This window comes from Rhinatrema bivittatum, chromosome 2, assembly GCF_901001135.1.
Source record: "Rhinatrema bivittatum chromosome 2, aRhiBiv1.1, whole genome shotgun sequence".
Classification (NCBI taxonomy): Eukaryota; Metazoa; Chordata; class Amphibia; order Gymnophiona; family Rhinatrematidae; genus Rhinatrema; species Rhinatrema bivittatum.
The window spans coordinates 271,479,520-271,497,790 of NC_042616.1; the positions used below are offsets into that span (position 1 = coordinate 271,479,520).

The 18,271-nt window shown below is 40.6% G+C and overlaps 1 protein-coding gene across 2 annotated transcripts in view; it reads right to left on the reverse strand.

Moving 5' to 3' along the window:
• The window catches only part of VPS41 (VPS41 subunit of HOPS complex), a 413,500-nt gene extending 396,352 nt beyond the window's left edge, over nucleotides 1–17,148 (reverse strand). For both annotated transcript variants that reach the window (XM_029589524.1, XM_029589523.1), the window contains exon 1: nucleotides 17,001–17,148. In XM_029589524.1, the coding sequence (XP_029445384.1) occupies nucleotides 17,001–17,021 (21 nt within the window). In that variant the 5' untranslated portion in view covers nucleotides 17,022–17,148. The remainder of the gene's footprint in view (nucleotides 1–17,000) is intronic.
• Between the last annotated feature and the right edge of the window lie 1,123 nt (nucleotides 17,149–18,271).

Consider the following 18,271-nt stretch of genomic DNA (forward strand, 5'->3'; position numbering starts at 1 on the left):
CAATGAAGCCGTAACCGGACACCAACTCTGAGGCACAAAGGAAACAGTCAGTGTCAATGAGATAGGAATAGGCAAAATGGAATTAGGAATCAGAATTGATGCTTATGTCTGTCTCCAGAATGAACACTGAACAATAAAGCAGAGTGAGACTCCAAAAGAAGAAAGTGTAAGATATCTGAAGATAGGTTGCAAGATCAGTTGAACTAGGGCAAAGAGAAAACAATTGAGAATTCTTTACCACAGCATTCTGTAGGGCAAAGTTTTACTGACCATATTAGTGCTGGCAAAAAAAAAAAATGGAATCCTTGAGGTTTCTGGATGAGGTACACTAACTACATTGCTGGAAATGCAGGTGAATAAGTTATGTTTCCTAGCATGTAGCAGATGGACTCAGGACCAATGGGTATAGTGTACTCCTGATAGCAGTTGGGAAACTGAGTCAGATTTCAATCTGACATCAGCCTACATATACCCGTGCAGGAAGCTCTGCTCTTCGGTATTTCTCCGTCTCCTAAGCAATAACTGTTAAAATAGGAAACAACATTTCCACTCCACACCCTCTACAACAAGGAGTACCGCAAGGCTCATCCCTCTCCTCTACCCTCTTTAACATTTACCTCACCCCACTCTGCCATCTTCTTTCTGAACTTAAGCTCAAGTTCTACCTATACGCAGATGATGTGCAGATCATTATCCCCATCCATACCTCCATCTCTGATGCCCTCGATCACTGGCAAAATTGTCTTACAGCCATTAACTCACTACTCACTGACCTACACCTTGCCCTTAATACTAACAAAACTGAGCTCCTCCTCATCTCCTCCCCCACCCACCCTCAGCCCAACAACCCTACATTCAATCTCCTCACAGCACAACCCTTTGTTAGGGACCTCGGTGTCTTACTCGACCACCAACTAAGCATGAAACAATACATCAACTCCATTCTCAAAGCAGGATTTTTCAAGCTTAAAGTACTTAAACTCAGACCCCTACTGCACACCCAGGACTTCTGCACAGTAATACAAGCCACTATAACGTCCAAATTAGATTACTGCAACACACTCCTCCTAGGGCTACCCTTTTCCACTATAAAGCCCCTACAAATGCTGCAAAACGCAGCTGCAAGGCTTATCACTAACTCACGTAAATACAAAAACATTACCCCCATCCTCAAAGACCTTCACTGGCTCCCAATACTATCGCGCATTCATTACAAAACCCTGACAATTATACACAAATCCATCCTCGCTCACAACTCCAATTGGCTCGACATCCCCTTCAATACCCCGCAGTCCACCCACCCCACCAGATCCACCAACACAGGCATTCTACACGTTCCCTCTTTAAAAACAGCCCACCTCGCCTCCACTCGCGAGCTCTCTCCATAGCAGGCCCCGCTCTCTGGAACTCCCTCCCTGTTCACTTGCGCCTCGAGCCATGTTTATTCAAATTTAAAAAGAAACTGAAAACTCTACTATTCAAAAAGGCCTATCCAGAATAGTTTCCCTCCTACTCTATCCCTGCACCACCCCTGGTGACCACATCTTCCTTATATTAAGGAACTAGCTATACTGTTTATTTATGCCTGTTAATGTTACGTTACTCTGTCTTTCCACTCTGCGCCTTGTTATCCCCCTCCCAGTTCACTCTCCCTGTTAATATGTAATTTCAAGCCTTCCTTGCTCAAATGTAAACCAGTATGATGTCCCCACTAATACCGGTATATAAAAGTTTCTAAATAAATAACTTTTACCATAGGTCTGTAGTACACTGTGAAAAATAATTCGAGTTCATACATGTTTGCAAGCATGTACTTGCTCCACAGGATACCTCATCCAGAACAAATATGTCCCAACAAGCAGTATTGTAGGAGACACCAAACAGACCCTCCATACCAGGATGAGCCACAACTGATATTCTATATCTAAAATATTAAACTGCTGATTATGGTAGCATGTCACACTCCTGATGGGCATGTTTATCTTAACAAGTCCAGCAACTAAGCTTCTGACAATTAATGCAAGCTGATGTTAATCCAGTCTTCACTTACCACATGCAGAAGACCTCTACTGTGGGAAATCCCAGTCCAAAAGATTTTATTTAGCTGTAAATGCATCCTTCTTTTAGTTTTGCAGTCACATTGGTATGTGATCTCCAAGACATCTTTTTTTGCTGGTTCAATAAAAAGGTACTGTAACCTACATCAGTCCTCAAACCTAAACTCTACAGGTGAATACTTAACCTGAAGCGCAAATTAATAACAAACGTCTTCCGTATTGCCTCCCTGTAGCTAAGTGGCTTATGTACTATAGTCCCATGATAATTCTCAACCTTGCAGTCAAACGTATCCAGGACTAGGACATGTTACTAGGTCAATGACATTCTACACCAGGATTTCTTACTACACAGTTATGAATTTTAGTAGGAAAACGAAGGTAGATCCCAAACAGCCAATAGTCATTTCTAAATCATCTAAAATCAACATAAGCTCAGTCCTCCTTTTCTCCTTATACTAGACTCCCAACTTACCACCAAAGTTCAAGTCCATGCAGTAACCAAACCAGTAATCGTCCACCCCCACCCACTATTAGATGACACTGCCTTTATATCTGTCTCGGCCATTGTAATCTCTCACTTGGATTCCTATAACTCACTATGTTGGAATCCCCAACATCTTCAACCTCACCTGCAGTTAAAGAATGCCGCAGCCCACATAATAAATGTACAAAATTTGATCGAATAACCCCAATCCTGAAAACCTTGCATTGGCTACCAATGCTATACCACACCAAATCCAAGATCCTCACCCTACCCTACAAATTCCTCAAAGGCCAGATTCCAATTTAGCTTAGTGGGTCTCTTATCCCCTATACACACTCCCGCCTACTACATTCGAGGTCTCAAGCACATCTTCTGGTACTGTCTCCAAAAATAGAACCTTCCCAGGCTCAGCCCTGACCCTTTGACACATACTGCCCCTTCACATCAGACTTTTGCCAGACCTCCTAACCTTCAGAAAACTGATGAAAACCTGGCTTTTTGAGACAGCATACAACTGCAACCAATAGCCTAATCCTACATCGACCTGAAACACACTATTCTACACAGACCAACCAAAAGTCTCCAGTTCACTGGAATAACGGGCCAAACAAAGCACTTTATTATACAACCTATTCCACTGACACCAAATCTTGCATACAGCCCTTTACCTACTCTATGCAAACAAAGCAGGAGTAGATCAGTGTCAAAGAGAAATTTTATTGAACAATCAGTAGAATGCAATACCCACTCAGGCCGAGTTTCGCACATCAACAAGGGCTGCTTCAGGGGCTATATCAAAGATTAAAATAAATGATTATTATTAAAAATTAATAGCATAAACATTAATAATTACATAAAAATGTAAAGATAATATATCTAAAAATATGAGTACACATATATACATATATGAAAACATGTATATTAAGGCAAATAACTATTTACATATAAAATTTATTAAGAATGAATATATAGATTAAATATTACCTATAATAGTCCAAGCTGCATATAGAATGAATGACAAGCCAAATCACAAATAAGGTCAATGGCTCTCTCTTAGGGATTCAACTCTCTTCTATTGAATATATATATAATGTTACTGTGTGTTATGTTTTTAATAGTTATGAATACTCACTTAATTTGTTGGAGGGTCTAACCAGCAATACTGTAAAATATGCTAAATGATTCTAAAAACTGATGTTGATGCTAGTCAAGATTCATTATATATAATATTTAATCTATATATTCATTCTTAATATATATTTTGTATGTAAATATTTGTTTGCCTTAATATAATATTTTATTGCTGTTTGCATTAAGTGTATATATGACACTAATCTACTCCTGCTTTGTTTGCATAACTGCTATATTCAATCGGCTTCTGTTTTGTTTTTTGGGGACTTTACCTACTCTAACAGGTCAATTTTAAACGCATTGCTCTTACAAAAATGCCCACATACACTTGTATGTGGGCCATGTGCGTGCAATGTAGATAGAAGTACACATGTACATACCAGCACGCATGTCAAAAATAAGAGGGTGGAAAAGGGGCGGAGCATGGGCATTCCAGGGCGGGGCCAGTTACACAAGTAACTGTACTTTAAAACCATCGGATTCTTATCCGTGTAACTTTACTACTGCTCCAAATGAAGAACAAGTCTGTAGATCTCGTGTTTTCGGGTTTACAGGACAGGGTAAACGGTTTGGGTCAAGTGGAGGGAGTACAGGATGAAGAACCAGAGTGGTCTGGAAGATCTCGATATTAACTGGGCAAACAGTGGACTAATTCGAAAAGCTGGGTTGTCGCTCATACGAGCATGTTTTAAAATCCGCCTACATGCGCACATAAAACATACGAACATAAGAAATTGCCATGCTGGGTCAGACCAAGGGTCCATCAAGCCCAGCATCCTGTTTCCAACAGAGGCCAATCCAGGCCATAAGAACCTGGCAAGTACCCAAAAACTAAGTCTATTCCATGTTACCTTTGCTAATAATAGCAGTGGCTATTTTCTAAGTCAACTTAATTAATAGCAGGTAATGGACTTCTCCTCCAAGAACTTATCCAAACCTTTTTTAAACACAGCTATACTAACTGCACTAACCACATCCTCTAGCAACAAATTCCAGAGTTTAATTGTGCGTTTAGTGAAAAAGAACTTTCTCCGATTAGTTTTAAATGTGCCACATGCTAACTTCATGGAGTGCCCCCTAGTCTTTCTATTATCCGAAAGAATAAATAACTGATTCATATCTACCCGTTCTAGACCTATCATGATTTTAAACACCTCTATCATATCTCCCCTCAGCCGTCTCTTCTCCAAGCTGAAATGTCCTAACCTCTTTAGTCTTTCCTCATAGGGGAGTTGTTCCATTCCCCTTATTTTGGTCACCCTTCTCTGTACTTTCTCCATCACAATTATATATTTTTTGAGATGCGGCGACCAGAATTGTACACAGTATTCAAGGTGCGGTCTCACCATGGAGCGATACAGAGGCATTATGACATTTTCCATTTTATTCACCATCCCCTTTCTAATAAGTCCCAACATTCTGTTTGCTTTTTTGACTACCGTAGCACACTGAACAGACGATTTCAATGTGTTATCCACTATGACGCCTAGATCTCTTTCTTGGGTGGTAGAACCTAATATTTATTTATTTATTTATTTATTATTTTTATTATACCGAGTTTCATGATAGGAATCACATCAACCCGGTTTACAATTAACAATGTGAGTAAAGGCAGAGAGTAACAAGTAAAGAACATTTCCCAATACAACAACAAATATAGTATGAAACTTAACAAATATTATAACAATATTTTGGATGTGAGAAAGTTACAAAAAACATGGACGAATAACTTGGATATGAAAGGAGAGGAATTGTAGAACGACTATTAGCATTTTAACCAGCTGTATCGATTAATAAATATGTATAATATTATAAAATATAAAATATAGATGTGTAGCAAAATGATTAGATATGATATTGTTGTGAAGTATAATAAAATGTTGCTGTGACTGCGTGTGAAGTTAGTGGGATTTTTTTTTTTTTTTTTTTTTTTTTTTTTACAGTTCCTAACTTTTGTGTTTATGCTGATGATGAGTGGGGAATTTAATCCAGATTTGGGAAAGCTTTTTTAAAAAGCCAAGTTTTTAGTCTTTTCCTAAAAGTTGGAGCGCATGGTTCTTGTCTTAAGTCCGGTGGGATGGAGTTCCAAAGGATTGGACCTGCTGATGAGAGAGCTCTTGAGCTGTAGGATTTATGATGGTAGGTTTTGGCATGTGGAACCTGTAGTGATTCTTTGTAGTGTTCCCTGATGGGTCTGTCTGATGTGTGTTTTTTAAAAGGGATTTGTAGGTCGAGTTGAGTGTGTTGATGGATGTTCTTGTAGATAATCATGATGGTTTTATACATAATTCTGAAGTGGATCGGTAACCAATGAAGGTCTTTGAGGATGGGGGAGATGTGGTCGATTTTCCTGGAGTTTGTGAGGATTCTGGCTGCTGTGTTCTGTACCATTTGTAGAGGCTTGGTGTAGGAAGCTGGGAGGCCTAGTAGAAGAGAATTGCAATAATCTAGTTTGGAGAAGATTATTGCTTGCAGGATTGATCTAAAGTCATGCGCGTGGAAAAGTGGCTTTATTCTTTTCAGGATATGTAATTTGTGGAAGCAGTCTTTGGTAGTTCTGTTAATGAATGGTTTGAGGCTAAGACGATTATCTAAGAAGGCTCCTAGATCTCTTACATGTGTGGTTTGTAGGAGTGTTGGAGGCTTTGAAAGAGTATTGTTGTTTTCAGGTGCTATAAGGAGATATTCCGTTTTCGACGCATTGAGGACTAGGTTTAGTCTGTTGAGGAGGTGTTTGATTTCTAGTAAGCAATTGTCCCAGTATTCCATTGTTATCGAGATTGATTCTTTTAAAGGGATCACAATCTGTACGTCGTCAGCGAAGAGGAAGTGTTTCAGGTTTAATTTTGTGAGTAATTGACAAAGTGGTAGAAGGTATATATTAAATAGAGTGGGTGACAGGGAGGAACCTTGTGGCACCCCTCTGGTGGAGGGGTGATATTGGGATTCTGAATTATGTATTTTGACCCTGTAACCTCTGTTTTCCAGGAAGGTTTTGAACCAAGTTAGTGAAGTAGCTGTCACTCCAATATTTGCCAGTTGTTTTAGCAGGAGGTAATGGTTGACGGTATCAAAGGCCGCCAAGAAGTCAAGGAGGATTAGTAAAAATGCTTTGCCTTTATCGATTCCGGAGAGGAGGAAGTCTGAGAGTGAAAGAAGTAGTGTTTCTGTGCTTGCAGCTTTTCGAAAGCCATATTGGTTTGGAGACAGAATTCCGTGGTCTTCCAAGTAGTTGGAAAGTTGAGTGTTCACCAATTTCTCCATTATTTTGGCTAAGAATGGAAGGTTGGAAATAGGGCGGAAGTTGTTGGGATCATTTGGATTTAGATTCGATTTTTTTAGGAGGGGTTTGATTGAAGCTGTTTTTAGCTCATCTGGGTAGATACCCTGGGACAGGGAACAGTTTATAATTTCAGCAAGAGATTTTGATATAATATCAGGAATGAGAAGTAGCATTTTGGAGGGAATTTGATCAAACGGGTGTGATGAAGGTTTCATTTTCTTCAGCACCGATTGTATCTCTGTGACAGTGATGGGTTCGAATGAGTTAAGTTGGATATCTTTGTTGGGGAGAATGTATGTGTTATCTTGAGAGCTAGTGGTTAATGGCAATTGATTAAGGAGATCAGAGATTTTTTTACTGAAATGAAGAGCCAGTTCGTCTGCTTTGGTCTGAGAAAGTTCGGGTGGTATATCAGGAGTGATGGGTTTGGTGAGATTGGAAACGAAGGCGAATAGAGCTTTTGAATCATAGATGATGTGATGAACCTGTCGGGCATAGTAGTCTCTCTTTGTTTTCTGTGTACTGATTTTGTATTGGTGGAGCGTGCGTTTGTAGTCTGAAAGTGAGGCTGGAGAGGGGGCTTTACGCCATTTTCTTTCTTTCTGCCGAAGTAGTTTTTTGAGATTTCGCAGTTCGTCATTGAACCAGGGTTGTCTTTTGGATGCCTTTGAAGACTGTTTTTTGGTGGTCAGTGGAACCTAACATTATGTACCTTATGGAACCTTATGGTTCCATAAGGTACATAATGTTAGTGGTCAGTGGAACCTAACATTATGTACATTATGGAACCTAACATTATGTATTAGGAACCTAACCATCCTAATATGGAACCTAACATTATGTAACTATAGCATGGGTTATTTTTCCCTATATGCATCACCTTGCACTTACCCACATTAAATTTCATCTGCCATTTCAATGCCCAATTTTCCAGTCTCACAAGGTCTTCCTGCAATTTATCACAATCTGCTTGTGATTTAACTATTCTGAACAATTTTGTATCATCTGCAAATTTGATTACCTCACTCGTATTTCTTTCCAGATCATTTATAAATATATATTGAAAAGTAAGGGTGCCAATACAGATCCCTGAGGCACTCCACTGCCCACTCCCTTCCACTGAGAAAATTGTCCATTTAATTCTCCTCTGTTTCCTGTCTTTTAGCCAGTTTGTAATCTACGAAAGGACATAGTCACCTATCCCATGACTTTTTCAAATGCCTTCTGAAAATCCAAGTACACTTCATCCACCGAGTCACCTTTAACCACATGTTTATTAACTCCTTTAAAAAAGTGAAGCAGATTTGTGAGGCAGGACTTGCCTTGGGTAAAGCCATGCTGACTTTGTTCCATTAAACCATATATCTTTCTATATGTTCTGTGATTTTGATGTTTAGAACACGTTCCACTATTTTTCCCGGCACTGAAGTCAGGCTAACGGTCTGTAGTTTCCCGGATCGCCTCTAGAGCCCTTTTTAAATATTGGGGGTTACATTAGCTATCCTCCAGTCTTCAGGTACAATGGATGATTTTAATGATAGGTTACAAATTTTTACTAACAGGTCTGAAATTTCATTTTTTAGTTCCTTCAGAACTCTGGGGTGTATACCATTCGGTCCAGGTGATTTACTACTCTTCACATTAAATTTCATCTACCATTTGGATGCCCAATCTTCCAGTCTTGCAAGGTCCTCCAGTAATGTATCACAATCCACTTGTGATTTAACTATGTTACATCTCTATGTTAGCAACCATATGTACCGTTTGATACACTGTTAAACATCGTAACTTTGTAAACCATTGTGATGGCGAAACTGAACGGTATATAAAACTCGATAAATAAATAACTACCCTGAATAATTTTGAATCATCTGCAAATTTGATAACCTCACTCGTATTCCTTTCCAGATCATTTATATATATATATATTGAAAAGCACCCGTCCAAGTACAGATCTCTGAGGCACTCCACTGTTTTCCCTTTGCCACTGAGAAAATTGACCATTTAATCCTACTCTCTGTTTCCTGTCTTTTAACCAGTTTGTAATCCACGATTACATGATAGGGCAAAAGGGACCGTCCTTTGGCACCACAAAATACATTGAGTATCTTTCCTGGTCCTGGGTCTTGAGTAGGACCAAAATCACAGGCTTTTTAGTGTAGCTTTTAACAATGTCTTCTTATGCAGGGGGAAATCACAGAGGCATCTGAAAAGGGAGTTGCAAACTATGGGCCTATCCCCTCTGTATAATGTCTACGACTGATTGGTCTGATGTGATGTGGCTCCTCTCCCTGTAGAACTGTCCACTGGAATACTTCGGAATGGATATGTTGAACCTCACTGTGAGGAACATGACACACCTGAGACCACTGCACCTTCAATTCCTTGATTTCTTGGTCCCATTAAAAGACTGCCTCCTGCTATGGAAACATCTCCCTTGGGGAGGAGACTGCTTTCCCGGTCCGAATCTTTGAGATTCCTGGAAAGAATCATGGCCTCTGCTGGCTCAATGCCCTATTTGGGCTCTATCCTCAGGAAGCCTTTAGGGCAGTGGTTCCCAACATTTTGTCCATGGACCCCTAGGGCTCTGCAAGACCATCCCAGGGGGTCCCCCAGAAGGGATGCAAAAATGTTTAGATAAGGAGAAAATGAGCAGGCTGCTGCCACAGGACTAGAGAGTGAGAGTGGGGCCTATTATAGTCCCAAAAACATCATCCCACATTGCTGCAAACCAAGAGGAAGAGGGACAGAGAAGGGCCATTTGCACCCATTAGAATCCCCAAATGCACTTGCACATGTTCAGCAGATATGGGGAAGAGAGGGACAACTGTAAACCCCACTGCTGTACTTTGTGAGAATGTGGAGACGAGATGGGCCAATTGCGGCTGTCAGAACCTTTGCAGCCTCTGCTGCACACTGAGGAAAGTTGTGTTATCACAGAGGTGAGAAACATTTCCCACTACTGCCATGTGCTCTGTCACTGGTCTAACAGAGAGAGGAGAGGAAAGCTGTACCAAAAAAGTGGAAAGGAGGAAATGGAACTGAGGTTGACAGTATAAGGGGGAAAACAAAGGGAAGAAGGGATGAGCCAGGAATGAAGAAATGGATGATGAAGAGGGAGACAGGAATGCATAACTGACCTGGTTAAGAGAAGTGATAGTGGATAGCAGCGGACCTCCAGAAATCATGCTGGCAGAAGTAGAGAGAGAGAGAGAGAGAGCAGGATAGACGACCAGCATGATCCAGGAGGAAAGAAGGGAAAGATGACTACTAGGATCAAAGAGGAGGGAGGACAAAAACAGACAGGAGTTTTTGTCCTCCCTTAGGGGGACACAAAGACAGACATGGAGCCTTCTTCCCTTTCAAAAGCAGGCTGCTTTTGCTAAAATCTAAATTATTTTCTGTGTTTGTAAAAATCATAAAAGAAAATGAAAAATAAAATAATGGGGAGGAGTTAAGATGTGGATAGCGTCGCTCAAGTCTGCTCAAAGATTCTTTGCAGATTTACCGCAGTTTTTGGACTTAATGCCTCCTAAAAGAAAAGGAAAAGTCAGGATGTTCCCCTCGGCACCCTCCCTTCCTTCGAGGCAGCGTACCATCCTTGAGCACGCTATAAATTACCCGAAACCAGGGGGAGCGAAAAACCCCGCCAATGAGACCAGGAGTCTCCTTCTCATCAGGGGAAATCTCTCTCAGCCCCCCTGATCTGAGGACACCGTCGGCGATTTCCTCCCAATATTATCCGGAGTTGCTGCTTGCAGTTTCAGAGTCGGTGCGCTCTGACCTAGCAGTAGAGGGAGCAGCCGCGAAGTCTGGGAGCGTTACAGCAACGCTGATCGTCGGGAGTCCAAGCTTGATGGCTGTGGCAGGCACACCTCAAGCGGATCTTTCTAATAAGGGTGAGCCTATGATGAATGTACCCACAGAGTTCCCAGTTTCTACGGGAGTCTGCTATCAAGTTTGATAACAGTGAGGTAAAACTCCTTCCCAAGCCTACAGTGGTGACTCTAGATTCCCTATGGGAATTAGTGGCTCAGCTAGGGCCTGCTTTTCAAAGCTGTTCCTTACAGATTTCAGATGTTTCTTCAAAATTGGATAACCTGACGCAATAATATAAAACTCTCAGTTCGAAGACCATAGAAACAGGATTCAAAGCTTAGAAGAGCAAGTAAAAACAGGCCAAAAGGTTTACTCATCTATAATCCTGGAGCAATTTGCTATGAGTAGGAAAGTTGAGTTTATTGAAAATCGAATGAGACGGTGGAATTTGCGTCTATTGAACTTTCCTAAAGTAACTGGAGAGCAGCCAAGAGTTACTTTGCGGAAGTATATGACTGAGGTGTTACAGATATCATCAGAAAACATTCCATCATTTAATAGAGTATACTTTTTGCCTTTTGGATGCTACAGAGAGAATGCTGCACAACATCAGTTAGATTTTGGGAACTTAACAGAATTCCTGGAATCCTCTACATTGGAGTTTTTTTTTTTAAAGAGCCACCTTATTAATCTCATTTGTTTATGAGCAATATCTAAGCTTAGTCATGCGTAGCTATTTCCAGAATATGGGTGTTTATTTTCTTAGTCAGTTTGTCCAAATCTTTCCAGACCTAGCTAAGGCCACTCAGGAGAGGAGGAAGAGCTTCCTGACTATGCGGCAGGAGGCTCAATCTATAGGAACAACATTTCAGTTAAGATATCCCTGCAAATGTATTTTAAAACTTAACGATACATATATTTTCTTTGTACCAGAGCAGCTTAAATTGTTTATAGATTCTCATAAAAGATTGCTCTCTACCTGCTCTCCACAAGAAAGCCCTGTAACTTAGATAAATAATAATGGGTAATTAACACATTAAGCTGTTACCTTATAATTTTTCTTTATGCTGTACTCCTCTTATCTTTATCTCCTCCCTTACAAATGTGCTTGTGGTCTGATATAAGAGGTATGTTCCTTATTATGAGGTGATATTTGAGTTGTTTCTTTTTTTTTTCTGTACAAAGATTAATGCTTTGTAATTTCATTGAAAAGCAATAAAAATAAAATTTTAAAAAAAGAATAAAATAAGAGTAGGCTAAAAGGGATCAATTTTCAGGGAGGGTAAGTTTCTAAATTATTTTGTGACTATCATTTTCTGTGAGTGTTTATTTTATGATTCTTACAAAGTATAAAAGAAAAGCAGGATGAAATGGGGTCAATTTTCAGTGAGAGCAAGTTTCAAAACATTTTATGTGGATTAACATCTGTTTATCTATGTGTTAATGACATTTTGAAAATTGCTATTCCCTGAGGGTAAAAGTGGCTACGATGTGAACAGCAGCATATTTTTACTTGTGAGAGAAAAAAGGAGCAAGGTTAGGTTGGTGGAGGGAAAGTACATAAAGAAATTAAAATTTGAAATCCTCATGCATACTTTCACGCATGTGCCTTGTACCTGTTTCAAAGAGGATGAAAAGTGCACAGGAAAAGTACTGACTATCCTCCACTGTCCCGTTTTCAAAAGAAAACTCTGCAGGCAGTTTCCCTTTGAAAATCAGACTGAAGTCTGCAGGTACCGCTGCTGATTTTCTCCCAGGTCACACCAAGTTGCCAACCTGGAACTTTTATGAACTTGCTTCCTTTTCCCCATTGCAGCTGGATTGGGAGGTGGAATGGCCTTAACCTTCAATTATGAAGGCAAATTTTAAATAGCTTTGGAAATTGTCTTCCCTACATATTCAGTTTAGATCAAAGTTTCATACATTATGAATGATTCTGGACTGCATCTCATTATTTCTTTTGGCATGCAAAAATATAGAAGTGTGCGGGGGTCCATGAAACTTTTCAAAACTGAGGAGTTTCATGCTCCATGAAAGGTTGGGAACCCCTACTTTAGGGCTTGGACTCCCACAAATCTAGGACGAGTTTTTTCGGATGTTTCCCAATCAATATTTTATCCCTAAAGGGAAGCTTACTGAATCGGGCTTTAGACACGGGGTCAGAAGCCCAATTCTACAACCAAAGCAACCTTCAAGTCACAACCACCGAATGAGAGGAGACTAACTAGCACATACATAGCATTAACTAAAATGGCGACCCCCCCCCCCAAATGTGCTGATTTTGAGCTCTTTAGGAGCTGCTGAATCCAGTGAACTGCAGCCTAAGCCACATATCCTCCACAAAAAGAGATTTTATAGCCAAGGCCGCTGCCACCTGATTTATGAGGGCTTCAATCTTCTTGTCATGCTGGTCCTAGAGCGCTGTGTCACCTTCTAATGGAATAGTAGTCTTGCATGATATGGCCAGCACCAAGGGATCCATCTGAGGAACTAAAGGAGACTCTCCTTATCCTCTACAAGAAGTAGAGCTTGTTCTTAACTTTATGGAGGGGGAAGTAATTTGCAGGCTTCAGAATTCCCTCCAGGATTGGGTCTACTTCCATAGACTCCTCTGCCTTAGGTGCATCATTCTGAGTGAGATAGATCTTAATGGCAGAGGAATTATCTACCTCAGAACACTCTCCTTCCAGAAAAGTACCTGAATCTGATTCATCATCTGGATCAGAACATCTAGGGGCTGTTGGGGAGGCAAGAGTAACTGGCCTTCCCAAACTCCCAGAAGCCCCTCTTGGGTGCTTAAGAGCAAAGCACTGATGATGTAGTGACAAGTCAGTCACCCTAAAAGGAATGTGCAACTAAAAGCAACTTAGCAGGCCTGAGCAACACAAAAAGGAACTGCAAAAAAGGAACTGCAGAGGCCACATGATGGCCTCTGCAGTTACCTGTGAGAATTACATTGAGGAAAAGAAGCTGCTATTGTTCTGCACATCAAGCATTCTATCTTCACCTTACAAAGTTTGCTGGTACCGTGAATATTGTGGATGGCCAATCATTTCCTGAGGGACCTCCCTAATATCGTCTCCTTCAGGGAAGAGAGCCAATGATCCCTGGCACACAAAAGCAAAAGTCTAGGAAGGCAGAAATGAGAAGCCTGAAAACAGGACAATTGTAAACCACAGCCTAACCTGCCTCTGCAGTGCAATCCTCTAACACCCGCGGCTGTCTGCTCCCCTTGCTTGAAGGGAGTACAGGAATTAAGAGGCCTGAAACCTTAGGTTCTCTAATAAAAAGTCCCCAGGTCCCTATCACATCAGGCAAAAAGACCCAGACACACCGCACAACCATCAGGTCCCACATATGGCACATCAGTATTCTTTTTTATTTAGCCCTGGGCCTACAGGATCCACAAGAAGCCACTAGAATTAAATGTGCAGCTCTATGGTGGAAAACTCCATCCCCAAGGATGGCACAAACATAAGTAGGATGACACCTAACCCAATGGCACTCCTCACCTTCTCTGGGAAGGTGCCAGCCCCCACAGCTGCAGAGTCTCTCATCTCTCCACTGAATAGCTTATCTTCTTGCTCCATGCTTTAGCAGGATAAAGAAAATATAGAGGAGAGAGGGTGGGGGGGGGGGGGGGGGGAGGCAACTGCTAGAGACACCTGTCCTGCCATTACAGAATCTCCCTCCTAAAGCTTGACCAGCTTAGTGGCAAGGAGCCACTTGCAAGATCAACTGATCAACTATAACCACCAAGGTACCTGGGATCAACTCAGAAACCTACACCATGAGGGAAAGAATTAGCCCTAGAAGCTAACATTGCTTAAGAAGGGGAACAGCCAAAGACAACTGTTGACCCAAAAAAGGAAAAAACCTGCCAAGGCCTGAAGCCCAGCTCTGTGCACCTAGAACTCTGATACACTGATTCAATACATGTCCGCCATCTCCTGGAGACAGAGGCTACTGGCAAGTGCCTGGACTGCACCTCCCTTATATGTCCTGTGATGATTTCACAATAAAAGGTGGGTCCTCTATCTCCATTAGCAAAGCAGAGTAAACTCACTCATTTAGACTGGTCTAGCAGGAAAGGAAATCTGAATTTTGTATATAGTTTTAGACAATGTGAATTATGCTTAGGTACCTTATTCACAGAGGAAAAAGTGGGTAAAAATGTGTTTGAAGGCTATCTCCTAAAGCCTAGTTCTCTTATAAAATAGTGTTTGTGTAAAAAGACATCCTGTGGAAGTTATACTTTATGAAAGTTGCTGGAATGGGCAAGAATTATTCAGGTCATGTTATGTTATCCATAATATCCCTTAAACTGAAACATTACTAGAGTTACTGAATTTATCCACTGAAAAGATAGATGACTTTGTGGTCTTTGACACTATAAATCTTAATAACCATTAAATGTGAGAGCCTATTTTTGGTGATCAGCAGACATTCCTTCTTTATTTCTGTAGTGTAAAGACTTGAGAAGGTTTTTGCATTGAATAAATTTAACTGTGATCAAGAATCATATTTTATTAAAATTTGATCATGTTAGGGACCCATTGATGAGATGGAAATCTACTCAAGCTTGATTTTTTAAGAGTTATACATGAAGATTTCCCTTACAACCTATTGATAGGGGTCTACTGCTACTTAATATTATACTTTAATGAGTATATCTACTGTACCCCTAATCAAGAAAAGCATAGGCTTTCTTATGTTTTCTAATTGATTTCTTCACACCAGGTTATCTTTATAATGGAAACATAGCTGAGATCAGTCACCAGTACTATTGGTATTATTGCTATCAATTTACAAGGGGAAGGGGTGGGGATGATTTGTTATTAAAAAAAAAGTATATGTTGCGCAACATGTATGATATTGGATCTGTATTTTGGTGTATTTAATGAATATTACAATAAAACTAATTTACAAAAAAATTAAAACATTAATGAAAAATATACGTCATAATTTTACTGTAATTATAAAGGGATTATGAGTACAGGTGGCTAGATACTCCCAAAAGTTCTAGGTGAACAGAAAGCCCTTGTAAATAAAAAGGCATATGGTTTGCATAGGAACAAAGAAAAAATACATTACTGAGGTTCAAAGATTTTATTATACAACACACACAAAACATAGTTTGTCTATCTGGCTACAAAACAGAAACATGATGGCAGAAAAAGACCATATGGCCTATCCAGTCTGCCCATGCATCCAATGACTTTAGCATTATAATTCTAATCACTTCTTTAGAGTTTACCTGTATTTATCCCATGCTTTTTTGAATTCAGATACTGTTTGTCTCCATCACCTCCACTGGGAGGCTGTTTTATACATGCACCACCCTCTCTGTAAAGAAATATTCCCTAAGATTACTCCTGAAAAAGTTACCATGACAGATAAAGATTATTTTTTTTCCTTAAAAGGCTTCTATAACAGAAAAAAAAAAACATTTAAAATGTTTCTGACTAAAACCATCAATTTAAAGCCTTAATTCTACAAAAGTCCAGAGCCACATAAATGACCAAACTATAAGATGTAGTACTTTTCTCCACATATTAAGAAAGAAAGAAAGAAAGAAAGAAAAAAAAAAAAAGACCCAGCTCAGAAAATATTCATATCTGCTCAATGCAGATTTGCTGCCCTAAATCATTCTTTGCACATCAGCAAACCTCACATACCCCCAAAACCATAATTAAGGCAGCATAATCTGGAACAAAACTAATATAAAGTTTAGGGAGAGCGACTTGATAACAACGAGATCGCACGTGACAAGAGTTCAAGAAGCCAAAACTGTTTAGCTACAAGTCATGTGACTTCCTAGTCCCAAGTATGAAAATAGCCCAGAAACGTACATCCAATCTGAATGTATATACAAGCTTCTAGAGACATGCCCTTAATTGTGCAAAAATAAAAATAAACACAAGCATGGGTAAAGGCAGGTACATGTGGAGGTGTTTCTGTGCATCGAGGGAAACTGTGAAACTTTTATGGCAAGGAAGTGCTTCAATGGAAAGGGTAAAAGAAAAACATATAATTCAGGGGACAAAAAAAAAGAAACGCCTGTACACCACCAATACCACTTTCCTTTACGAGATGCGGCTAAACTAAAAAAAACACCGCTTCTACCCCGAAGAAAAAATGTGAAATTGCACATAACCAAACACCTCCCCCACCGTGCCGGGACTCGAAGATCCACACCACTAACAAGCAGGGACCAGGCTATTACCTTCTCCTCCGCTTCCGCCATGCTACCCACGAGCCGCCAGTCACGTGCCCCCAACCGGAAGTGAGTGCAGACTGGAGTGGGGCAGCCTGGGAGATGTAGTACGTCCCACCGCAACCTGGCGTTCGCTGGCCTAGGCTACCTCCGCTCTTGCTGTGGCGGGAAAGGAGGGTGCTGTTTACTGTTGCCTTTAAATACGTGCGTACGTGTTTTGAGCGGTTTTGCGAGGAGGCTCAAAGCTGGCATTTCATGTTTTAGTTACTTTTGTTATGCTTTTTTTTTATTGTTGTTTGTGTTGGTAGGAGGTTGAAAAGTTGGGGAAGTTGTGCGAAAGCTTCTTTTGGCTGTTGCTTGGCATTGATGGGAAGCGCAGTAATGCTAGTTCCCTGGTGCACAAATCAGTTATGATTTTACCAATGAATATGAGTGTGATATAATGGAAGCAGTGCACGTAAATAGATTTTAAGTATAATTTAACCAGGGAGAGCCTGTAGGTTGCAAGAGTGCAGCAATTACTTCCCCTATCTGTACAGGTAAAGTCCTTACTTTTGTTTTAAAAAAGGACTTTTTTTTTTTTTTACTTCAGTTTCACGAAAAACAAATGCAGTCCAATGGGCCTTGATATGATGCTTATACGTCCCACCATTCCAGGCCAGATTTAAGATTTCACTAAAGCAAGCAGAAGCTGGTTTCTGTTTGGCCTGGATGTTTGGTGCCTTCAGAACTGGCACCCTACAGGAGCGGATTGCAGGAAAATATCGGCCGGGGGGATTTTTTCAAAACTGGCCATGGGGTATCTGACGCCTCATGCACTGTCCCTGCAGCACATATGTCAACAGCTCCCAAAAGCACACCAAGTCAACCCTGCAACCTAGTAGAATTGAGCCAAAATATCTCCAAAATAAACTTCATCTTTCTTAAATAACTAAGAAGTTGAGGACATTCTAGACCAGGGGTGATCCGAGCTGCAGCCTCTGTTTCATCCATGCAAATTGGTTGGGCCCCCTACACATCTGCTTATATCTCTTATAAAGATATATCCTGGATTCTTGGTCTGGTTCCTGAACCGTTTGCAAGTAATGACAATGCCAGCCAGTGTCAAACACACACACTCCATCTCAAACAGATTTTTAGATTGCAGAAATGATATTGGCACATACACACTGACACCCACAAAGACATACTCTTTCTCAGGCAGGGCTCTGCCGCGGCTTTGCAGGTCTCTCTTCTGGCCCACATGGCTGTCTTCCAGGAACTTGTCCAAATCTTTTTTT